The sequence below is a fragment of the Dendropsophus ebraccatus genome, chromosome 3 (assembly GCF_027789765.1).
Source record: "Dendropsophus ebraccatus isolate aDenEbr1 chromosome 3, aDenEbr1.pat, whole genome shotgun sequence".
Classification (NCBI taxonomy): domain Eukaryota; kingdom Metazoa; phylum Chordata; class Amphibia; order Anura; family Hylidae; genus Dendropsophus; species Dendropsophus ebraccatus.
Window position 1 is genome coordinate 45871046 of NC_091456.1, and position 26247 is coordinate 45897292.

A 26247-nucleotide genomic window follows, 5' to 3' on the forward strand; every position below is an offset into this window, starting at 1 on the left:
GGTTTAGGGGTCATCCCCCCCACAATTTCCTACTTTTTTTCCTATCCTGTGGATAGGAGTAAAGTTATTTTTCCCAGAATTCCCCTTTAACCTGTACCATACAAGGTGCATATTTAAATATTTATTCCGCTTTCACAGATTAGACAACACAATGTCCATTTTACCATCTTTTTTTATTTTTCTCTCCTTTTCCCTGCCTGCCACTATATATATAAAAAAAAATCTCAAAAAGGAAAAAAAAAACAAAAACAAAAAAACAAAGCAAAACCAATCATTCTAAAACACAAAAGATGCCCAGCTTGTTTCTTCAACAGTTTGCAGGAATCTGAGCTAGAATAAAACTAAAAGAAAAGGCTGTTGTGAGAGGGCAGCTGAGTCTCTCCGGGAAACAAGCTTCTCCCATAGAAAGAAACCTGCAAAGATAAAAACACGCAAAAAAAAAGAAAAAGAAAACAGCAGGATGTTTAGCAGACATCACCCTCCCTCCCCATATCTAACATTACACTGGGAACCATTCAGAGTGTACATTTGGTATAACCCCTTTACCTCCCCCAACATGGAACAATCAGACCTCCGTGTAACCCAGGGACAAGTCACACACTCAACACACTGAGAAGGACTAATCCCATATATTCCCCAAGATACATTAAGCTTCAGGAACCTGGCCTACCAAACCCATCTCCAGACAGTGTTTGAAGCCTATACATGGGGCAAGGGAGCAAATAAGAAAAGAATGGCCCACAGGGGACCTCATGTTATTCTCTTAAAATTCATTCCAGTCTTCTTTTTTTCATTTTTTTTTGTGTTTTTGCCTTTCAGGTCTTCCTAAAGATATATTTTTAGTAAGGAGAATACCATGACGTCACTCGAGCCCGTCCCCTGAAAGAGATAAGCCTAGTGTAAGCAAGAAACATCAGAATAAAGATACACCCCACAACCAACTGACAGTAGAGGCACCATCACTTCTACCCTTCCCCAGACCTGTACACGCGTCCTCTGGGTCTTGCTGTGTAGCCGCTGTAGAACCTGGAGCGGGAACTATAGGAAGATGCTCTAGCTCTGTATCTTGCCCGTGGATAGCCTCTGTCTGTTGTACTTATGCCAGGTCTGTTAGTCCTCTTGGGAACCACCTGTAGAAACAGAACATTTAAACCATGTATCCATATGGAGCCGCGTGACAGTGGCCCAGGAATACACCAGCGCCGTGCACGGGAACCGTTCAAAGAACGAACTGCGAGATCTGCATTCCTGCGCCGGTTTATTTATGTAAAAAACTTAAAGTGACACTGTCACCCCCTTTGTGCATTCTGACATCTCTACACAGGTGTAAAGGGTAAATTTAGCGGTTTTCATACCTTATTTTATGTCATACGTCATGGTGCTTGTTCAAGTAAAAAGTGATCTTTTATCAACTGCAGATTGTATTAAGTGGGCGGGGCCTCGCAGCATTAGCACCACTTAGCCCCGCCCACAACGGGCCGTTGGTCGGGGCTAAGTGGAGCTAATGCCGCAAGGCCCCGCCCACTTAGCACAATCTGCAGTTGATAAAATTTGACTTTTTACTTGAACAAGCACCATGATGTATAATATAAAATAAGGTATGAAAAACACTACATTTACCCTTTACACCTGTGTAGAGATGTCAGAATGCACAAAGGGGGTGACAGTGTCACTTTAAAGAATGGGTCTCCAAACTGCGGCCCTCCAGCTGTTGAAATACTACATTTCCCATCATGCCTGGACAGCCAAATCCAAAACTTTAGCTGTCCAGGCATGACAGGAATTGTGGTTTTGCAGCAGCTGGAGGGCCGGAGTTTGGAGACCCATGCTTTAAAGTGTTGTACCTGATGGTACATTTGCTTTAAGAATTTTTGGTGATTTTTCTTCAATTTTAATATCTATATAACAAAATAATCCTAAAATCTTGCAGGGATTAAAATAAGCTTCCTGCTCTATCTGTGGAGTAGGTGGCTGCTGTAAAGTGATCTTCACAGAATTACAGCAACATGTGACACCAGTAAATAGATAGCATCAAAACGTTAGCAGTTCCGTGTGGAATGACCTCAACAAAAGGTCACAATACGTTCAGTAATGTTTCACACTTGTCTCAAGGGGACAGTGTATTGTCATCTATGACCGTTTCACACTTGTCTCAAGGGGACAGTGTATTGTCATCTATGAACATGATTCTTGCTGTAAAGAAACTCACTATATGCTGTTAAAAACTCCTCAAGAGACATTGCTGCCCCCATAACAATGTACAGTATATGAAAAAGAATAAAAAAAAAAAAAAACATTTCAGTATCTGGCTCTGTAAAAATGAACCCCCTTCTCCTCAATTTCAAGTGTCATTACCAAGTACAACTGGTTCTGCAAAACAAAAACCCTCATATGACTGTAGATGAAAAATTAAATGGTTATGGTATTTAGAAGGCAAGGAGGAAAATTGGCTGTGAATTAAGGGGTTAAAAGGGATCTATTTGTCCTGAGGAAAGCCTACTGCATCACATGATCTCCCAAGAGACCTCTAAGAAACAAAGACAAATGAATCTCATTGTACGAAGCCATGCAGCTCACTTACTTTTATCTGTCGCCCTCTGAACAAAGACTCATCTAATGCCATGGATGTCCGGACAGATTCTTTATCTGAGAATTCAATGTAGGCAAACCTGCAGAAACAGAAGAGTTAAGTGTCATACAGGAGTCACTCCCAACCAGCAGCAACAAATCTAATCCACGTTGTGAGAGGGACATTATAGCATGGTAGTCACGTTTGGGAGTACACCTGTATGTTTTCTGTGTATTGTTTTTTTATGGAATGCAGCACAGCACCCATACTCCAGTATTACAGCACTAAGTAGACAGTTTGCACATGGCAGTGTTGCTATGGAGGTGTCTGTACAGGTGATGTATCCCACTGAACGCCTATGCAGTAGGATATTCTATACTAGAGGTATAGGTCTATTCTATACCAGAGGTATACATCAATTCTATACCAGAGGTATGCCAGTCCACTGCTGATGGCCTAGTGTAATGTGATTAGGACCTTAGCTGCAAGTATATGAGTGTGAAATACTGGTACCCATATACAGACACCCTAACACACATAGTATGACACAAAGCCCAGAACACTCACCCTTTAGGGTGACCAGTGAATTTGTCACACAGAATGGTCACCCTGTTTACAGAGCCACAACCATGGAAGTGTGCTTCAAGTTCCTCAGCTGTCGCCCCATAATCAACCTGCAGATGTGGGGAAATGACCAAAATAAAATATACTGAGAAATACTGAGAGAACAGAATATACTGTCATGTATCACAATGGCTTCAGACAGGTAGAATTCAGAGCATTCGCTAAAATGTCAAAAGACATGTGAACACTGGTTAGTACGGAAAAAAGCCACAAGCCGCCAGTGTGAGCTCTAAAGCAGAAGGTTAAGTACTGTTAGCGTTCTCAAAGGTAAAGCACTTACATTCCCTACGTATATTGATCGAGCGTCAGCTTCCATCTTCTCTTCTATGGACATGATGACTGGACCAGCTGAAGTAGAAGAAAGCAACATTTTTTCTAATCCTGGATTACCCCTTTAAAAATACACTACATGAACATCTCAGTTCTTTTGCCAGTTACTTATAAAGCCACATTAGAAACTGAAACACCATAGTGAGGACTGTGCACATTGTCACTGCCGGCCTTTCTGCTTACATCATACCGAAAAGTACCTCAATGTTTGTATCCTACTGATGGGAGTCCAACACAACTGCTTGTTACTTGTGACCTCCACAGCAATTATAACCTTTATAGGAAATTGCTGGAACTACAATACCCTAAAGGGTTTTATGTGGCCTAAAGGTGGGATATCATTTTACATGCAAGATTAAAGTAAACTTGTTCCCTCACAATCCGAGAGCCACCACTCTTATTTTTCTAGGTCCTCTAGTGCTGTTACAGTCCTGTAGCATGCATGCCTGTCTGCTGCTCCATTCTAACAGGGTGACTATCGGGACCTCAGCTTCTTATGGTAGTGAGGGTATATGGAATCTCCAGAGTGGCAAATGGGCATCACCATTAAAATCCTGTAGACGAGGGGGATGCCCCTTTAAGGACTGGTCTTAAAGCAACCCTCCTCAATTCCCTTACAAACAGCTCTCGTTTTGGTACAGTCAATGTATCCTTTTACTGCATGGATACATATTCATCTGGATTACCGCCACTTCCTGTGATTGCCTCCGCAGGGGATACGCCTGGCTACAACTCGCCCTGTAAATTCTGCCATTTGCCAGGTTGCCATTAGCCGAGCCCATGACAAACTGATCACCATGGCCCTCTAACTTGTTGACTATAGGACATGAGAATTATGCACTGCTTTCTATATGTGCTAATCCCTCCTGTAAACTCAACTGTGGGCCACACAGTCAGGTAGTTTAAAGTAAAGAAGTCTTGAAAAGGTAGTTTAAAGTAAAGAAGTCATAAAAGAACAAAAGATTAAGGCAGGTGTAGCTAAACTTAAAGGGAACTCATCACCATTAAAGTGCTCCTTAAGCCATCGGCATCATGTTATAGAGCAGGAATTGCTGAGCAGATCGATATCCATCTTTATAGGAAAAGATTCAGTATAATGTGTAAATAACTGATTAAAATCTCTGATCTTCCCATGTTAAGGAGTCCAGTGAGTGATCCCGTCATTGAAAGACACTGTACACTGGGATCCTTAACACAAAACGAGCAGGGATTGCAACAAGTTACACCTAATCTTTTCCCACAAAGATATATATCAATCCTCCTAATCTAGAACATACTGATAGATTAGATTGTATTGTTTTGGTGACAGGTTCCCTTAGGAGGGGATATCCGATCAGGTAAATATGTCCTCTTCCTGCAGACTAACAATTCCTTCCGCACTTATTACCTTTTCAGTCCCCTTCCCCCAGTTTTGAGCTGCTTCTTTCTGCTGGAGAGAAAACTAACTGAACCCTGCGTGAGCTGTTTTCCCTCCCCGACCCTCCCTTCCGCGGGGGCTCATGTAAACAAGTCCCAGGCCATCTGTCTCTGCACTTTGTAATGCCGGGAAGGATAATCACCGAGGTCACCAGCAACCTGACCTCAGATTACACTCAGCATTACAGAGTGCAGAAACAACTTTCCATGTTTACATGAGCCGTCTCATAAGGGAGGGGGAGATTGAGAAAACAGCTCGCAGAGATTTGTGTCTTAAGCAGAGAGCAGCAGCTCAGAACTGAGGGAAGACTGAAAAGATAAATATGGAATAAATTGCTAGTCTCCAAGAGGGGGAAGTGATTAAGTATGTATTTTACCTGACGAGATAACCCCTCTAAGGAGAAGTCCAGCACAGAGAAAAATATTCATGTCAGGTGGGGTGTGAACATATAAAGCATATAATTTTTTTTTTCCGATAACAGCTGTAACTAGTCATTTTATGATTGCATTTTGGAAGAAAGCTGAATTGTAAAAAAAAAAAAAAAAAAAAAAAAAAAAAAAAGTAATTTTACCCATCCTGGTGGCCATGCAGCATCACAAACCGCTCCTGGATTCCCCCCGGCAGTCTGCACACATGGAGACCCAGGTGAAGTATAGGATCCTGTTCACATTGTTGTTTAGTCTGCATATCTGCCCTGCTGCTACATTACGACCCGGCTGATGAATGCCCCGCTCAGCCAGTCAGTAACTGGGATGATACACAGCTGCACTCACTGATTGGCTGACTGGGCTAAATCCCACCCTTTAGTGATATTTCAGCTGGGTTGTGACGTACACCTGAAGCCGGGAGAAAGCGACACCTGGCGGGGTTTGGGAGCTGCGCAGGCACAAGGGCTATTGAACAAACTGTGGTTAAATTGTTCCCCAAACCCCCCGCTGGTTTAATCGTTCCCCAAACATCTGAGGATGCTCAGATGTTAAACCTTAGAGAGACCAATCAGCATGACTGTGTCAATATGGTTTCCTGTAGCAGTGTCTAGAGCTACTGTGCAGCTCGTGGCGTGTACCTGCAGCCGCTGTACCAGTAGCTTTGCCGAGAAGACAGATGCTTAAAAGGTAACTCCAGCTGAGGTGGGGGGAGGGGCTATTTTGTGATCTGGCCGGTGAGGAGGTGGCTGATAGAAAAGACGTCCACTCACCTCCCCGGATCCATTGGCGGGTCCCGTATTGCGGCGCTCCGGTCCCCGGCCGCTTCCTGGTGTTTGACGTGGGCTCGAGACGTGATGTCTCAAGTCCGCTCAGCCAGTCAGTGACACAGGTGGGATCTGAGCGGGCTTGAAACTGATCCCACCTGTGTCACTGACTGGCTGAGCGGACCTGATGTCACGTCTCGAGCCCCCGTCAGACACCAGGAAGCGGAGTGCCGCGATACGGGACCCGCCGCTGGATCCAGGGAGCTGAGTGGACGTCTTTTCTCTCAGCCACCTCCTCACCGACCAGATCACAAAATAGCCGCCGCCCCCCCAGCTGGAGTACCCCTTTAATCAAGCCGTGTGAGGCAGGGAGAGGGGCGGCAATTAGTCAACTAGAACAGCCCTGGACTAGTCAGTGCTCTCTCCCGGTCAGCATGCAGTGCGGAGATGATTGCTGCAGCTCCCCGCCCAGGTGACTAGTTTCCGCCCCTCTTGCGGCTGGATTAAACATCTTTTCTCCTCGGCAAAGCTACTGGTACAGCAGCCGCAGGTACACGCCACGGGCTGCACAGTAGCTCTATACACTGCTGCAGGGAACCATATCAGCACAATCGATCGTAAGACAAGAGATGCTGGGGGGGCGGCAGACTCCTGGGTCTGAGGGCCACCCTGTTACCCTCCCGCTGAGCAGCCAATCATTCCTGCACCCCAAGCTCCTGTCCCCCAATACCCAGAGCATTGAATATTCCTCCTATATTATAGGAGACTGCCGGCCATTATAACCCCATTCTGCCCAGTAACCGGGTGATGGTGGTCGGGGTTACCATTGCCTGGCGGCGGGCTCATGTTCATCTGTTTCTCCACCTCATTCTGCAGCTCCTTTAACTTGACGGCCTCCTCCTCCATTTCTCTAACCCGCGCTTTGATGGCCTCCAGCTCCTGAGTGAGACACAAAGGGAGAATAGTCAGAGGCCCAGATAGCCCATATACACGGGGCCCACCCATAGCATGGCCTATGACATCATAATACCATAACCAGACTAATCCTATAGTAATGACGTCATCCCATCAGCCTCCACACCAATCCCCCGTGACGTCACAGCACGTTATATAATGGAGCTCGGTGGCCGCCATGCCTCCATTACCTGTGCCGCCCCTCCCCCTCACAGGCCCGGATGTGGGCAGCCCCTCAGCTCTCACCGGGTCCTCAATGGCCGGGTCCCCCCCGAGCTCCCCCGGCTCTTCTTCCTCCAGCTCCTCTTCCTCTAGCTCCTCCAGGGCGCCGGCACCCCCGCTCTCCGTGCTCCCCCGGCCGCCGGATCTCCTCCCTGTCGATATTCTTCCCCCTATCCGTCGGATTCTCCTGCCCGGTCCCAGTAGCTCCAGGTCGAGATCCAGCCCTCCGCGACCCATGGGCTCGTCATCCTGACCGCTTCCAGCCGACCCGGCGCCGCCACGGAGCCCGTTCTCATAGTCAGCACCACGCAGTGCCGCTGCCGAGGACACCGCCGCCATCTTAAAGAGAGATTGAGCACTTGGCCGTAAAGGCAGCCCTTATAAATGAGCTACACGTGCGAATGGTGGACTGTGCTGTCAATCACAGAGGCGAGGGCAGCCATTGGCTAGGGGTTGGGGTTTTTTTTGTTTTGTTGCGCGCCAGGGGGAAGTCCCGCCCATCCGGTATCACGGGAATGGTGTAACCGCCTGTCAGTCAGGAGAGGGGCCACGCCCAGATACTGCTGGAGGGGAAACTTCTCTTATAGTGCTGCTGTTAGGTGGTGCAGGTAACAGGGGTGGGCATGGCTGTGCTGCAGACCGTGCCCCCAGGAGGGAGGCCATCAGGGGGGTTAGTATTAACAATGTGATGCTATCTTATCCACCCAAATATTTTCATATTAGAAGGCCTGATCGTTGCCTTCTATTACACAAGACAATTCGGCTGATAATCATTTAGTGTAATAGGGCCTTAAGCTGACTGGTCAGGTTTTAGATTAGTGATGGGACTGGTGCACAAGTACACAAAGGACTTATGGTGGTTTTACACGGAACGATTTATCATTCGAATGTGCACGATAACGATCGAATTCGAACGATAATCGTACGTGTAAACATTCTTCGTTCCGTGTAAACAGTCTTTCAACGATTTCACCTGTGTGTGAGATAGGCTTAAGCGATCGCATAACGATTTTTCCGTACGATGCATCGTTCCGTCTAAACGCTGATCGTTATAAAAAAAACATTGTTCATTCAAAATCGTTAATTGTGCGAATTATCGCTCCGTGTAAAACCACCATTAGAGATCTGTTGCGTTTCATTGCTTACACGAACAGAAGCTAAGCTGCGTCAGGACCCTGCGGTGTGATCAGTATGATCAGGAGCATCACCTTTATAATAAATCTTTTTTGGCTGCTGGATATCGATATCAATCCAAAAATAATTTTCATTTTCTGTGCAGTTCTCACAGCCTGGGGCAATCAGGCCCATAATTGGGGAATTTATCAGCCCCCACGTCTGTAGTCTGGTGTGAAAGTCACACATTTTTGTGTAAATGGACTGGCTCACACAGCAAGTCTAAATAAGTGGGCATTGTTTGCTGATTAGGGCAGGGCCTAAACCCAGCCACACCTATTACAATATACACCAGAGAACTATGCACAGACCTATTCATAGATGGATGTTTGTTTTTTTTTTGCAGCTTGGATCACAGCCCTATAACACGTATAGAGGTGAATGGGGCCATTTAAACAAATGGGTCCTAGTGCACTTTCACCAGCGATCTTTTAGTCACCAATAGAATGTACTGCTTATGTAATTCAATGGATTGTGCCAGCATTCTAAATTGTGTGTAAGCACAAGGGCTTATTCCCACCTTCTGTAAAAAATCGAACATACGGACAGGGACACGGACTCTTGCTATGCTCTGCATCATGTATCAATATGATGCTGGAAGTAAGGAAAGTTTTTGACTCTTATGGCACGTTGGAATAAGCCCTTATACTGACAGGCTATCTATATAGAGGTATATACACAGCATACCTGGGGTCCTTTAGAAGGCCCCTGGCTGCCATGGATACCTATCGTCAGCCATCGCCTTTCCTATCTACAACAGAATGAGAGTGGTGTCTCTCACCGCTTCTTTATGTTCTTGCGACAGATCATTGTTCCAACCCTCCCATTGCAGGACTGTTTATAAGAAATTATTCCTATACGTTATGGGGTTTTGCAAATCAGTTCTATTGAAGTGAATGGAGCTGGAAGAACGTGGCCATGTTTTTCAAACACTGTCCAATTTGGAACTTCAGAACACCCTCCTTCCTGGATACAGGTGCACAATATCCTCCTAAAATGTCAGGCTCACGATCAAGTAGAGGTAATAATTTTGACAAACCTTAATTTTTATACCTTTGCTAACACACATAGAGGGAAATCTTTGTTAATAGCATAACATCTCCTTGTCTTTGTTTAGTAAGATGGCGGTGCATAAAATGCACATCCTACCAAAAATGCTGTCTGGGTGAATCATATATTAACCCCTTAGTGACCGCTGCATCAGCTTTTTATGGAAGTCACGAATGGGCCTTTTTCTGATGCCATTAGCTATTTACAGCAGAATGCTATAGTGGCATTGGCAAGGCTCGCAGCTACTGGAGGTAGTTGAAGGATTGGAGCAGAGAGTGGGCATCTTTCTGTCCAGTCCTCAAACCTATGATCACTGTTGACGTTATAACAGACCACCAGACAACGGCCATTATTTTAAAACAACATGGCTGGATCAAACCGGCCGATGTTCATGTATTGTGCGAACATGGCCTAAAGATGCAATATGACACTCCTTCCCTACTAAGGCCTGCTGTGTGCCCATAAAGTGGGACAGGTCAGATTTTGAAAAATTAAGGCCCAAACTACCTGCTGCACGAAGGGTTTAAATAGATTTTTAGAGCGGAAATGGAAAAAAGAGCCTGCCCTGTCCTTTTCAGGCATTGGTGTTGCACCTGGTATTGCAGTACTTCTAGGTTCAGTGCATACCAAAAAACTATTTTCAACAGACATTAACTATCATAATTCTACAATGATACCATCCAAACTGCTCCCCAAATGAACGGCATCGAGCAGGGAGGGGGAGAGGTGCCTGTGCATCTTACTACCTCCCTCCCTGCTCTGTGCTGTAGGACACATACACACTGTACTACTCCTCCCATCACGTGCTCATATTATGCACAGATGATTGGATGATTGGGGAGTAGTACCAGGGCCGATCCCCATCACCAACAACTCGCCCCCCCCCCCCCATGCACACTGTACTACTCCTCCCATCATGTGCTCATAGTATGAGCAGATGATGGAGTGAAACCAGGGCCGATCCTTATCACCAGCAACCACCCCCCCTGTGCCGCCCTGATCTGTTAGCAGGTGATGGGGCTGATCCCCATCACCACCGACCCCCAGTCCCCCCATTGCCGTTGCCGCTCACATCCCCTGCCGTCCCAGCGACTGACAGGCTCACTGCTGCTCCGCGTCCTGCCGACTCTGTCCCTGATGTCACCCCCTCAGTGAGCTCTTCAATCGTCAGGGGATGTGAACGGCTGTGCAGCGTCGGGGATGGGGCAGTGGTGATGAGGATCGTCCCAATCATCTGTTAATAGGGGAGGGCAGCACGGGGGGGGGGGGGGATTGTTGGTGATGGGGATCGGCCCTGGTACTACTCCCCCATCTTCTGCTTATAGTAAAGTGTATAGTAATAGTGTATAATAGTGTCCTGTAGCCACCCCTAGAAGTAAATTACATACACTTCCATTGACAATACAGTTCCATAGACTTCTACATTTACTGCGCTCCCTGCTGGACTGCCTGATCTACTAAATTAAGGGAAATAGGAGTATATGTGCATTTCCCATAATTAATATACATTAGGAATTTGTCTAACTTTACTAAAGCAATAACATTAAAAATACTTTTAGCCGGACTTCTCCTTTAAGGCTTTCTAGAAGAAGTGAAAATGATTAAAGGGGAACTCCACATAAGAAAAACTTGTTTTCTATTAAAAGTACATAAAGTTATATATATATGTGTCTATATAATGTAATATCTATACGGTTCTCCCACACTGGTAGCTAATTGAAATCCAGGAAGTGAAGAAAAACAGCCTCTGTGCCAATCCACATTGTCTCCTGCTCCCACTGCTCTCCCACCTTAGGAGACAAAATATTCCATGCCTCTGTCTCACATTGTGTGTGTTTGCTGAGCACAGGCTTATGATGCAGACAGGAGGCAGGGCGTGATGGCACAGGAGGCTTGGCTGGATCCTCTAATCCCCTAAGTGATTCACCATCTCTGACCAGCCAGAAGCAGGTGCTGCAACTTTACTGATTGTGCAGAAGTTTGCAGTGAAATTATGGCTGTGTTCACACATTGGATGTTCATTGCAGTACTGCAGCGTTTTCACAAAAATGATGCAGTAACACAATTAAATGATGGTAAACAGCACAGAGGATCAGAGCCGACACTGCCAATCCCACCTGGAGAAAAAACGAGGCATAAACAGTATATCCCATGTAATATAATATTGGATAAACTACTTATTGTGGAGCTCAACCTCAAAGATAAAAGATGCTTGATCATAATATGTGCGTGGAGATGAAAAGGAAACATTTTTTAAAGTTGAATTAAAAAAGTTTTCTACTTTATTCCAACATCCGTGTTACTGGTAGAAGATACAGTGCTATGTGTGGGGGGGGACACTACAATGAAATTATAAAGTACTGCAAATAATTCAGTAACACAAAGAAACTGGTTTGGGCGGGGAATGTGCAGGGTGGAGGACTGGGATGAATAGCTGTGGGAAAGCATTGCATTCTGGAACCTGTAGTACTGTGTACAACTGCTCAACCAGGAAGTACAGCCACACAATACAGAACAAAAAAAAAACAAACAAATGGATTTTTGGTAGTTTCAAAACTGGGATAGACAGGTAAGTACTGCAATTTGCTTTTGCAGAAGGTTCATTTTTTTACCTCTACCTGGAGTTCCCCTTTAACTACATCTAAAATGTACTAAAAGATGGAAGTCATCAAGGGGTAAACTAGAAAGAGTTTTTACAACTATCAATCCTGTACTTAGGAGGTAGGTCTGAAAAAGACTTTAGTTTTAGGATCCCAGGGGTTCTGCATCAAACAAAGTGGATGGCAAAGGCAATATATGCAATTAAAATTGTCCTCTTCACTAAACAGTTGAATACTCCTAAACGAGAATTGCATGGAATGAAACACACATTTTGTCAGTCTCATATGTTTGCATTTGGCACGAGGCAAATGTAAGTCGATGGGCTCCAAACAATAGTTAGAAAATGCCACAGCTTCTAAGCACTTACCCAAGTGTAGATGTCAAAAAAGTGCTCTCACAGTTTCTAAGAAACACCTTTGGTATCTGTCAGAAAGAAACATAGCATTGTCTTTTTTGACGAACGTGTTACTCAGTCTGTTAAGGAAAATATGATTAATAATTTAGAATCAAACCAGCAAAGACGAAAGGAGATAGCCCGATTAGACGTAAAAAACGAGTTTTTGAAGAAAAATACCTGAGCCAGTTCGTTACTAATAAAACAAAGACGTTTTTTGAATTGTTTAGAATCCACGACGTGACAAAATACTGCATTAATTCTCCAAGAAGCCATGTGAATACTGTTCAGGTGGTCAATGATAACGCAGAAAGAGGAATTGTTCTAATAAAAAGGTTCAACGAATTGGTCAGGGATTAACAACAAAAAAATTTTTGTTGAAAAGTTGTCACCAATCGAACAAAAGAAGGGTTTGCATTATTCAAACTTGATTAAAATAACTACCTATTAATCTTAAAGGACAACTCCGGCCAAAAGTATTTTTTAATATGTTATTACTTATGGAAAGTTAGACAAATTTCTAATGTACATTAATTATGGGAAATGCTCATATACTGCTATTTCCCTTAATTTACATGGAGTGTTAGAATTCTGTCCAAAACCATGACGTCACAAATCACTTGTAATTCCTATGGAGTGTCCAGCAGGGGGCGCACTATATTTAGAAGTCAATGAGTACCATTGACTTCTATATATAGTGCGCCCCCTGTTGGACACTCTATGGATTCAATCGATGTGTATGTAAAAATGTAATGTACAGTACATTTTTGATTGACTACATTTATGGAATACTTTGGGGAAAAAGTGTCCTTGCTCCTCAAAGTATTCCATAAATGTATTCAATGAATACATTTGGAGGGCACCGAGCAGGGAGAGAAAGAGGTGCCTATACATCTAATCTGCTCGGTGCTGGACACATATACACATTATTACTCCTCCCATCATCTGCTCATAGTATAGTACCAGGGCCATCACTAAACAGTCCGACCACCCTCCTTCCCTCCGCCATATATGCACTGTAATACTACTCCCATCATCTGCTCATAGTATAAGCAGATGATGGGGAAGTAGTACCTGTGCTATCCCCATGACATATCTGCCGCCGGCCGCTCCTCACACAAGGTCTTCATCATGCCCCCCCTCCTCCCAGCTTCAAACTATCCCACCGCTGACTCCCCACCCGGCCGCCGCCCTCTGCTCACATGCATGCCGGCCGCGTCAGCCCTCCCACACCCAGCAGGGAGCACGGCGCTCCTGATGCTTCCCGGCCGGCATGCGTGTGAGCAGAAAGCGGCAGCCGGGCGGGGAGTCAGCGGCGGGATCGTTTGAAGCTGGGAAGAGAAGGGGGAGCAGAGGGGGCATGATGAAGCCCTTGTGTGAGGAGCGGCGCGGCCAGCGGCAGATATGTCATGGGGATAGCACAGGTACTACTCCCCCATCATTTGCTCATACTATGAGCAGATGATTGGAGTAGTAGTACAGTGCATATATGGCGGCGGGGAGGGGGTGGGTGTACTGTTTAGTGATGGCCCTGGCACTACTCCTCCCATCATCTGCTCATACTATGAGCAGATGATGGGAGGAGTAGTAGGGCGGGTTCACACTACGGAATTCTCGCGGACAATGTCCGCGGAATTCCGTCAGCTGTCCGCCCGCACATCTGGGCGCCTTTCCGCCGGCCCCATAGACACCATTCTATGGGCCGGCGTATTCCGCTATACGCTGAAAGAAGTGTCATGTCACTTCTTTTAGCGGATCGCGGAATACGCCGGCCCATAGAATGGTGTCTATGGAGCCGGCGGAAAAGCGCGTGCCCGTGCGGGCGGACAGCTGACGGAATTCCGCGGACATTGTCCGCGAGAATTCTGTAGTGTGAACCCGCCCAGCACCGAGCAGGTAGGGAGGGGTGAGGTAATTAGATGCATAGGCACCTCTCTCTCTCCCTGCTCAGTGCCCTCCAAATGTATTCATTGAATACATTTATGGAATACTTTGGGGAGCAAGGACACTTGCTCTCCAAAGTATTCCATAGATGTATTCAATCAAAAACGTACTATACGTACATTTTTACATACACATCAATTGAATCCATAGAGTGTCCAGCAGGGGGCGCACTATATATAGAAGTCAATGGTACTCATTGACTTCTATATATAGTTCGCCCCCTACTGCACACTTCATAAGAATTACAAGTGATTCGTGATGTCACGGTTTTGGACAGAATTCTAACACTCAATGATCTACTAAATTAAAGAAAAAAACAGTATATGTGCATTTTCCATAATTAATGTACATTAGAAATTTGTCTAACTTTCCATGAGTAATAACATATTAAAAAATACTTTTGGCCTTCATAAATGGCAGACACCACGGGAGTTATTTATCACACTGATGTAAAAGACAACTGGCTCAGCAACTTCTTCCTAATGTCCTACATGATCTGGGGCGACTTCTTAGTGAATAAGGCAAAGATATAAAGCAGATTCTCCTCTGTCTGTGTGCGCAGTGGATGCAGCCAGTCTCCAGCCACCATGTCCTGAACAACTCAACACTAGATGGAACAATTTTTTCTTTTTTTTGCTGACAATCTTCTATGTTTCTAACTGAATATTCATGATACACAAAGAAAAACTAACAATGCCAGATGCCTGATATAGAGGTCAGCCATAATGATATAGAGGGGTCAGCCATAGGCCCAGATTTATCAGCTCTGTCAGCCTCCATTCTCCTGAATCATCACATCCTCACAGAAACTGCCCGCTCATCCAGTCAGCGACTTCAGCTGTGTCCCACTCACTGGAGCTTATTTAAATGCTGCTGTCAAAGCTGACAGCTGCATTTAAATAGTAGCTGTGCCCCTCTCCTTGGTGTCTAGTGGGGGGGATCCCCCCGCGATGCGATCACGTATGGGAAATCCGTTGTACTGAGCTGGCTGGGGCTCAGCATCGGAATGACGCTGATCCTGGTTCGGCAATCAGTGCATCTGGTCTGCTGTAGACCAGTATAATAGAGCAATGATCTGATGGATCGGTGGTCTATTATATACACTGCATAGTTCTCAATGGGAGATCAGTGCTGTGTATATAGAAGTCCTTCAGGGGGCCTCTAATTAATGTGAAAAAAAAAAATTAAGTGTTTTTATTAATAAAAAAAAAGAGCCCCTCCCCTAATAAAAGTTTGTCATCCTCCTTTTTCCATTTTATAAATATAAATAAAAAAATAAATAAATAAATATATTTGGTATTGCCATGTGCATAATCGCCCGAAATATTAAATTATCACATTCCTGATCTCGTATGGTAAACGGTGTAAGCTCAATCCCGCCAAACTGCAAAATTACACATTTTTGTTAAAGGATACCTGTCACCCCCCGTGCCGGGTTGACAGGCTCCCGACCCCCGTTAGAGCGCCCTATACTTACCTAATCACGCCGAGTCCCGCTTCCTGATGCGGTCGGGTCACCAAGACCCGGCGTGATTAGGTAAGTATAGGGCGCTCTAATGGGGGGTCGGGAGCCTGTCACCCCGTCACGGGGGGGGGGGGGGGGGGGGGGGGGGGTGACAGGTCCTCTTTAACATCTAATCCAGAAAAAATTAATAAAAAGTAATCAAAAAGTTGCATATACGCAAACAAGGTATAGACAGAAATAACAGATCGTCGCACAAAAAACGACATTTCACGCAGCCCCATAGACCGAACAATAAAAGCGTTATAAGCATGGTAATAAAGCAATTTTAAAACACATTGGTTTTTTTAAAGGTTTGAATTTTTTAAAAGCCATCAAATAATATAAAAGTTATGCAAGTTACATATTGTTGTAATCGTACTGACTTGAGGAACATAGATAACATGTCAGTTTCACCATAGGGTGAACGGCATAAACACAAACTTTTTTGGGGGTATATCAAACCCCACACACCAAGCTTTCAACTTAATGAGAGGCAACTAAATCACCCCCCGCCCCCCTTTCTACCTATAGTTTTCCATGTTGTCCTTTCTTGTTTCCCCTCATCTAAATATTGACATGTGATTTTGATACTTAGTAACTTGTTTTCCAGCCATTCTTTTACCATGTAATATAGACTTATAGGACTCTGGTGGGCAGCTGCCCATCATATACACACAAGCAAAGTTTCTTAGGCAAAATTCCTCCCTAATATTTTAATATGGCCTCCTCCTGCACCTAATTTATCATGATTTACACCTGCTTCCAGCAGGTGTAGATTTAGTACTCCGGCACAACTCCTTTAAGACATCTTCCTGGACTAATCATTAAGCTCCGGAACTGCCACTCCTTTTTGCGGATTACATATAAACAGCTATATAATGTTAGTGCTGTGATTTCAGGGGTTATTACACTGAGATAATCTAACACGTAGCAGCTATTTCTTCCTATTCACATCTAGTTCTTGCACAATAATAGAACTCAAAAGTAATCTAAGCCCTATGCAATGAAAAGCTTCTGTTTAGAACTACCATTAATATTTTATTGTATGAATATTTCAAAACCAATTCTTCTTCTGTTAGAGTAATCATCATCTATAACCATGTCTAAGCTTCCTACTATTCAAATTTTTTAAAAAAAGGATCTGATGTCTTCTAAAAATATTCTAAGGTCATCCACTTATAGCCGCCACTGCGCTGGAAATCTGCCCATTCTACAACTATTGATAACAATTCTGGTGCCTGATATGCCGATAAACCCCAGGACTGGGTGGTCTTCATCACTCTAGTCTCAAAAAGGAAAGAACCGAGCACGGTCAACACTGATCAGTTCTTTCTTGTTGGGACCCAAGCACTGGAACCTCCACATCCATGCAGAGAATAGAGAGAACCATGTTCAAGAGGTTCTCTCTAGTCACTTCAATAGGGTAATGGAAGCAGCAGAGAACGACTAATCTCATTTTTTTTTAAATGTTGGAATACCCTTTTAAGAATACATAAAGGCAAGGCCCTCCAAGGTAGTATTTTTTCTGAAATACTGCCTGTACTACGATAATGGAGGTAAAGAAGTGGCTAAAGGACTGGTGTAGAGAAGGGGGGCTGACTTCTCTGTTGGTTACAGGCTCTATGGCCGGCAGGGGCTGCACCTAAACGGCTAAGATGTTGGAGGAGAGTTTAGACTGGAGGTGGGGTGCAGCTACAAAATAGAAGGTGAAGACTGGCTAGATGGAGAGCTCGGGCTATGCTATAAAACTGAAACAGCAGGCAGAAATAGAACAGTTACTAGAGAAAAGGAGAATGCTAACTGTGAAGACTAAGGAATTAGAACCAATATTATATTTTGTTTTGTTTTTTTGCAATGCTACCATATTGGTAGTGCTTTTGTTATCTTTGAAAAATCAATAACGCTTTAATTGGCAGTGTATATAGTAATATATCATACGGGGGGAGACCGTGACCCAGCCCTGAACAGACAGCACTGCGCAGCAGCGCTTGATCAGAGCGGGGGAATTGGGAACTGTAGGGCTTAGGAATACTCCTTTAAAGAAGAAGTCCAGGCAGGGGTCCCGCTTCTGCCGCTGATTGGCTGAGCCGGCCTGGAACATCATGTCCCAGGTCCCCTCTCAAATCAGGAAGCAGCCAGGGACCAGAGAGGCGGTATGCAGGCACCAGTGCTGGAGCCGGGGAGGTAAGTGCATGTTGTTTTTTCATCCTCCCTGGCACTTTTGAAAAAATTAAAATAAAAATGGGCTGTCCACGACTAGTATTCATTTAAAAAAAAAAAAAAACTAAACAAAAGTCATACTCACCATGGTTACAGCTGATCAAAGCTTCTAGTCTCTATTTATTTATACAGGAACTAACTTTACAGTAAACCACTGACTGCAGCATCAATCAGTCTCAGCAGGTGTTTACTCATGTTGATACAGGAAGAAACTGCAGAAATGGGTGACTGCCCACCTGAGTGTATATATGTAAAACAAAGTAGGTAGACGGCACTCCAATAAAGTGAATAGGTGCAGGTTTATTCACCTGTATACATACAGCGACGTTTCGACTCAAAACTGAGTCTTTTTCAAGCCTTGGCCATTGCTTTTAAGTCAGCACAGTGCCGTTCAACCCAACCTTTTTTCCTGAGTGTATATATGTATATTCATATTCATTCACATTCAATATTTATGGAAAAGGAGTGGTGCAACAAGGAATCACTACTGGATGCATTTTCTGTGACTGCATGGCTGTGGTCACCTATTAGTCACAGCATGACCCTATTCACTTATATGAGTGAAGGGGTCCCTTCACAGGCAGTACAAAGCGATTCATGGTCATGTGATCAGAATTTGTTGTGTAGTCCCAGACTAAATGTCTATTCCAAGATCGAGCCCCCCCCCCCCCCCCCCCCCCCATGCCAGCTTTCTTGCAGTCTTACACCAATTATGTGGCTCCTTTGAAAGTCAATGAGAATTATATAAAATGTGTAACACAGCATGCTCAGCTGTTTTAAGATCTGACCACCTCCAGCTTCCAGCAGCAGGTCACCCTGCTGAGCGTCCCAGATGTGGAACCCACATCGATAATATCCTGTTAAAATGTCATGAATGTTTAGATAATACCCTTTTCAACCAGCCTGAGCCCTTGTACATAACTTCTCATCTGTAATGGAAGATGCCCAGAGGTTTAGAACCCTGCTTACATACCTTAAAGTACATGCAGATGGTCCAGTATTTGTGGTTAAAGGGGGCTGTCTGGAAGAAGACAACTTCTGAAACCTTCTCCCTGGCACTCGCCTTGAGACAGTCCACACCTCAAAAGCATAATATACTTCTAAGTCCCCTACATAGTTTTGTGCCCATGCAATGTCGAATAGCTGCAGTGTTACATAGTAAAGCTATGGGACATTGTGATGATCAGATCAGACCCGCCGCTACATATCTCAGAATGGTGGTGGTGGTGGTGGATGAAAATATTTCAGCAATGGCAAGTAGAAGGCTTTATCTGTCTTTTTTTTCCCAGACAATCCCTTTAACTACTGTGATTATTGCAAAATCATAGTCTCTTTTTATGCATGAAATCACCACAGCTATATATAGCTATACCAGTGCAGTAGACTAACATATCTGCAAATGTTCAATTAGCCCCTGCAAGACATGTTTTTAGGTTTAGGCTTTAAAGCGACTCTGTACCCACAATCTGACTCCCCCAAACCGCTTGTACCTTCGGATAGTTGCTTTTAATCCAAGATCTGTCCTGCGGTCTGTTTGGCAGGTGATGCAGTTATTATGCTAAAAAACAACTTTTAAACTGGCAGCCCCGTGTCCCAAGTATCTGTGCCCTAACTTTGCACCTCCCCCCACCCTCTTCTTCTTTAGGAATGCCACTGGAACATTTTCTCCATGCTGAACATTTGCACAGGTGTCTTAACGATCCAGCCCATGTGCTGGGCTGACACAGCTGACAAATAGGAGGCAATCTGCATGGAGCATTCCTAATGATGAGGAGGGTGGGGAGGAGGGACAGAGAGGTTGTACCAGCCTAATGCATACACAATCTAGGCCACTCCCGTAGGACACGGGGCTGCCAGTTTAAATTATTTTTAGCACAATAACTGCATCACCTGCCGAACGGACCGCAGGACAGATCTTGGATTAAAAGCAGCTATCTGAAGGTACAAGTGGTTTGGGGGGGGGGTCAGATTGTGGGTAGAGTCGCTTTAAAATGTCACTGTTGTGTGTGTGTGTGTAAAAATTTTTTTTGCAAAAGTTAATAATCCAGACAATTTTAAGAAACTTTGCAATTGGGTTTATTAGGCAAATATGCAATTATCTGCATTCAAAAAGACTTTCCCCAGATTCTCCCCCCCCCTCCTCTCTCTAATTCACTGCTCATTATCAGGAAATCTCGACTCTTTTACAACAGTCGGACCCGGTCTGTGCTATAGAGGGAAGGGAGGAGGGAGATTAGTTGCCAGCAGATAACAAAGGATTACACAGCGGGACCTGTGTGAAAGCCGGTATTCAGAAGTCAGAGAGGTCAGTGCTGACTTCAGAGGAGATAGCCCAGTGATGTAGCAGTAAGTTAACCCTTTGTTGTCCTGTTTTGGTGCCTCATCTCCCTCAACTGCTCCCTTTTCCATAAGAGAACCATGAAGACAGGGGGGAGAGCTTCAAACTGCTTTTTCATGATAATAATGCATTTTCGGCTAATAAACCCAATTACAGTTCCTTAAAAATCGCCTGTACTATTGATTTCTGCAAAAAAAAAAAAAAAATTTTAATAGACAGTGACATTTAAAGCGTGGCATTGCACAAGTCACTTTTTTTATTACCAGCCCATAAGGAACTACTACATGCTATTGCCATCTACCAATAATGACCTGCTGGAGACACCTGAGCAGTGGAGCTGAGAAACAGCCCTCACTTTTACATGGAGGTCTATATTCTTACAGACCATAAAGGAGAAAGCAATTCAGTAACCAAGCAATGAGCAAACAGTTGTGGCTAAGGAATCTTTAATGCATGGATAACATTAGCTCCAATTCTCTTTGTAATAGTGTTCTGCAGAGAGGGAAGCCACTGTTCCCTCATGTGAAAATGACCTAGGTGGGAGGTTCCGCCTCTCAGCTGTCTTTCTGTACAGGTGCTGATGATAATATAACCAAATATTTAGAAGTGAGAGAGAGGGATCATTTTAAGGAGTGACCGCTTACATCTGCATACAGGAGCATGAACTCAGATTAAAATAATGGATAATCACAACTGAAAAAAAAAAAAAAAAAACCTGCGTGACACCAATTTTCTAACATGTGTAAGTGTTTGGAAATCAATGAAACATTTTTTTTCCAGTTTTTGATATAGTGCTAAGGGCAGAGTTGAAACACTCACATTAATACCCCAAATAATGGCAGAAAATTTGCTGCAGAGGAAGAAACTCCCACAAGTTCCATTAAAGTATATGACCAGCAGCAAGAAAAAAGCAATAAATACCTGCACTGCTCACAGACACAAATGCATACAGCGCAATACAGGGTGCTCTTCCATACACAAAGCGTCACAAGCACCACAGACACATACAAGCATGGCTTCCACACAAAACAAATTGACTTCACATGCACTGAAAAACAGATGGCTGCAGACTCAAGGAACCATACTCAGCCTATATGCACAGCAGTAAACATTCTCTCACAACCCTAATGTACATATACAGAGAAACACAACCTCATGTACAATGCCATTCAGCTCCAGACACACAGCTGGTTGCGCATGGATAAGCAGACTGTTTGCAATGGACATTTAATGTCTGTTGCTTTGGATGTCACTTGCTGGCAAACAGAGCTCCCACTGTCATAAGGGCTCCAAGAGCCACTGCTCCAGTCAGTACAGTTTTCAATGAAGCCCAGTTTCCTTCACGTTGCCTTCGTGCTTCTTCTATAGCTCCATCTCCATAGAGAGTCAGGAACCCATTCTAATAGAGATAAAAACAAAGATAGCCATTAATACTAGTACAAGTTGTATAGTATATGTGAAGAAAAGCTGTATAGTGACATATACTATAGGCCTATACAATAATAAACTCTCATAATATAAGAGCAAGCCTCACCCATCCGCCATTGCTCTGCATCCAATCCCTCAAGTTGGTCTCAATGTAGGTCACCATCCAGTCTTGGATCCGTGGCAGAAGAGGGGCCATCTCCTTGTTGACGCTCTCCGCACAAAGCGCAGCACCAAATACAAAAAATGCTACCACTCGACCCCAATTCACGCCACCTTGGAACAGGCCACTAGCCACCTCTGCAAAATGTGTATATGCTGTGCCAGGGGTCACATGTATCTGTGAGGAGATTTCACTGAAAGCCTGCCGGAAACGTTCCTCAAATTCGTCCCCAGCGGCCCGCATGGCTGAATGCAGAGGACAGGATGCAGGTTGGTTTGGTTCTGGGACTAAACTTCGCTGGCACAATTTATACCTTACAAAGTCTTCCACCAGGGGGCGGGTTCTTGGGTCAGACTGCGCCATCCAGGCTTTCTAAAAGACAGAACACATTCACATCCAGTAAGACAAAAGAAATAAAGAAGTTACCCGCAACATAGCAAACAAGTTTTATTGTAGTATAGATCGCAAGGATGAAAAGGGAAATGAAAGAAGTTTCTCACTGTAATGATTTACTAGGGAGACTTTGATATGCAGCCAGGGGAAAGCACTGGACTTTCACATCATACGAGAGATCATACTACAACCCTAGTAGCAGCACTGCAGTGTGGATTGTAAGGGATCATCCTGGCTACAAGAAGGTGCAGTGAGAAATAACTTATGACTGGTCAGTCTGCACTGATCAGACCTCTGCAAGACCTCAATTCTTTACATTCAAGGGGTTATCCAGCATTAGAAAAACATGGCCACTTTCTTCAAGAGACAGCACAACTCGTCTCCACTTCAGACATGGTTTTCAAATAAGCTCCATTCAATTCAAAGGAACGGAGCTGCAAAACCTCACGCAAACTGGAGAATGGTGCGGTCTCTGAAAGAAAGTGGCCACGTTTACTGGGGGTTGTCCAGTTACCTTTGGAAATATGAAAGTGTGTTCAGACAGGGCTAACAAAAATAAAATACTCACCAGCTGCGACCCCCCTGGCATCGCCATTCTTATGGCACCCAGTCTCTGTGCAGAACTTTCTACTCTCCTCTCGACACAAGCGTTCACTCAGCAAATCAGCGTCCACGGTCATCTCATCCAGTGACTGGCTGAATAAACACTTGTGTCAAGAGGAGAGCAGGAAGTGCCCGTCTTGACTACTGCAATTCCTTACTAATCGGCCTTCCTTCCTCTAAACTCTCCTCTCTCCAGTCCATTCTCAATACAGCGGCCAGGCTCATCTCCATGTCCAGCAGCTATACCGATGCCTCCCCCCTGTGCCAGTCATCACATTGGCATTACATTTAATAGGGATTAAACACAGGATACAATACAAAGTCCTCCTGCTCACCCACAAGGCTCTCCACAGTGCTGCACCTCCATACATCTCCTCCCTCATCTCTGTCTACTGTCCTACCCGTGCCTTACGCTCCTCTAACGACTTACGAGTAACATCCACCTTGATCCGCACCTCTCACTTCCGTCTCCAGGACTTCACCCGAGCTGCACCAATTCTATGGAATACATTACCCAGACTGTCAGGCTCACCTCCAATACCCAAAGCTTCAAACGTGCCCTCAAAACTCATCTGTTTAAGCAGGCTTACCAGGTTCCCTAATTTTCACTGCTACTCTCAAACCCAACCCAACCCCCCCCCCCCCCCCCCCACACACACACACACCTCCACCACGCACACACCTCCACCACATACACACACACACACCAAGCATTTAAGCACTTAGACTTGTGCATGCAGGCATTGGCTGGTGGCAGGTTCACCCCCCCTTACCTGCACTGCCCTATTTATAATGATGGCCGGACCATAAGAACAATGAAGCACTTTGCCCCTCTGCCATTTTGTCTCGCACCCCCTCCTGATAGTCTGTAAGCTGATACATGCGAGCAGGGACCTCACTCCTCATGTATGGATAATTATATGTGTATCTCTGTAATGTCTATTTTTTGTCTATGTATGTACCCCCAGAATTGTAAAGTGCTGCGGAATCTGTTGGCACTATATAAATAAAATTTATTAAAGCAAGACTGGGCACCACTAGAATGACAGTAGCACGGGATCACAGCAAATCCAGCTGGTGCTTTTTATTTTTTAAGAGTAGCTTCACACGTACCGGATCCGCTGTGGATTTCACGCTGCGATTTGCAGCAAAATCCGCTGCGCATCCTGGTATAGTAAAGTTCTATGGGGTCCCATACCCGCAGCGGAATTCTCATTCCGCTGCAGATATGGGGACCCGGCCCCTTTAACCCCCAGCTGCCCGCTGCCCTGGCCCAGAGCATACACTACCTGCTCGGCGCTGCAGCTGTGTGAGGCTCCCCTTGCTCCTCATCAGCCAATCAGTGCACGGCAGCACTGATTGGCTGATGAGGAGCAACGGGAGCTTCACACAGCCGCGGTGCCAAGCAGGTAATGTATGCTCCGTGCCGGGGTCAGCCCTGGAGCATACATCACCTGCTTCAGGCACCTGTTTGCTTCGGAGCCTTCCGGCGGTCAGCCAATCAGTGCGCTGCGGTGGGCCGGGAGATGCTGGGAGGCCCTGAAGCAAGCAGGAGCCTGGAGCAGGTGATGTATGCTTCAGGCCGGGGCTAAGGGGGTTAAAGGGTCTGGGTTACATATGCGCAGCAGATATGTAACCTCATAGACCTTTACACTACGAGGATCTGCAGTGGATTTTGCTGCAAACCCGCAGTGTGAAATCCGCTGCGAAGCAGTTATGTGTGAAGGCACCCTTTAAGTGTACCTCTCGGTATAACTTTTAGAACCTAAATCAACAGTAGATGTAAAATAAAGTTTGCAATTTACATTCATTATTTTTAGTAGTTATCACAGGAAACACAGCACTTCCTGTTTTCTGATTTTTTTTTTGAAAGAGTCTAAACACAGAAAGTCCCGTGTTTCCCAAGTCATCTGCACTCACAGAGAAAGCAGCCATGTGATTGATGGTTACACTGAGCCGTGACTCTCTGTACTGGTCGGGACTTCATGTGTCTTTTTTTAGAGACAAATTTTTTTTTTCTACCAGCACAAGACTAAAAATCTGCCTTCAGGAGACTGGACCTGGATGTCTGGTAAGTACAGCTCTATTTTACAGCATGATAACAAATAATGAATAAAAATTGCAAACTTGCTTTATATCACATCTACTGTGGATTCAGATTGTGAAAGTTATAAGGACAGGGACACTTTAAGGATAGGCCATGTATACATTGTCACTGAGTACTGAAGAGTACTGAGTGTGGCTGCTGGTTATACCACACAGGAGCCTGAGTGATGCAGCCCTGCTCTAAGGATAGGCTGTTAGATCCCCTGTGAGGATAGGGGTGCACCTCCTGGGTGGGGGACTGTGCTGGAGACACACACTGCCCCTCTCCAGGCTGCTGATGCTGAGGAGCAGCAGATGTGTGAGTACTGGAGAGGTGGTGTCAGGTGCACAGTCCCCCCACCCCCTGCAGCCCAGTCACTGTGCCTCTCACCAGTCATGTGCTGCTGGGGGACCCCCCGTAGCCTCCTGCCGCCACTCTCATGCTGCTCTCCACCACCGAGCTCCGTTCCTCTCCCCTTTTCGGCTCCAGCCTAATCCACTTCCGGTTCTGTCATGGCGACGCCCGATGACGTGAGCACATCCTGACCAGAAGCCTCCTGATTGGTCAGAGCAGACTGGCCCACGGGAGAAGAAAATGCCGCCATACCGTAATACACAGATTAGAAGGGCGCCATGCCCCTTACCCATTCTGTACGGTCAGCCGCCTCCTCACAGGTGTCTGGAGCGGAGCGGTGTCCATGTGCAGCCGCTTCGTGTCACCATGAATCCCTCTGCTGCAGCCGGGCCCCGGGTGTTCGCTAATGGAGCAGCCGAGCGCCATACCGCACTAAGCCCCGGCCATGCGGCGCCGCAAGTGTTCTCCAGCCGGACTGCACGGCGCCTCCTAAGTGCCGCGTTTACGTCTCGGTCAGCGCAGCAGTTCTCCTCACATGTGCTGATAGCACAGGCTCCCGGGGCCGGCATGCCGCCACTCTTCCTCATTCCCTCGCGTCTGCTCCCGCACAGATCACCTTGCGCCGGCTCCACCCTGCAGCTTCCCTCCAATCTGCTGAGCGGACGGGAAGAGGGGGAGGCACGGACTGTGC

At 45.4% G+C, this 26247-nt stretch overlaps 1 protein-coding gene across 4 annotated transcripts; it reads right to left on the reverse strand.

Annotated features, from left to right (window-relative positions):
• Positions 1–154: 154 nt before the first annotated feature.
• On the reverse strand, positions 155–26148 carry LOC138785570 (polyadenylate-binding protein 2). Of its 4 annotated transcripts, XM_069961645.1 has the most exons (8): positions 25593–25745; positions 22067–22492; positions 6957–7071; positions 3474–3541; positions 3137–3243; positions 2582–2669; positions 982–1130; positions 155–879 (listed from the first exon to the last, which is right to left on the reverse strand). In XM_069961645.1, the coding sequence occupies exons 2-8, from the start codon at positions 22481–22483 to the stop codon at positions 840–842; spliced, it is 984 nt and encodes a 327-aa protein (XP_069817746.1). In that variant the 5' UTR covers positions 22484–22492; positions 25593–25745; the 3' UTR covers positions 155–839. The 4 variants fall into 4 exon arrangements, with proteins under 4 accessions (XP_069817746.1, XP_069817743.1, XP_069817745.1 ...); XM_069961642.1 differs by lacking the exons at positions 22067–22492; positions 25593–25745 and adding an exon at positions 7333–7678; XM_069961644.1 differs by lacking the exons at positions 155–879; positions 982–1130; positions 2582–2669; ... (2 more) ...; positions 6957–7071; positions 25593–25745 and adding exons at positions 20962–21931; positions 25846–26148.
• Between the last annotated feature and the right edge of the window lie 99 nt (positions 26149–26247).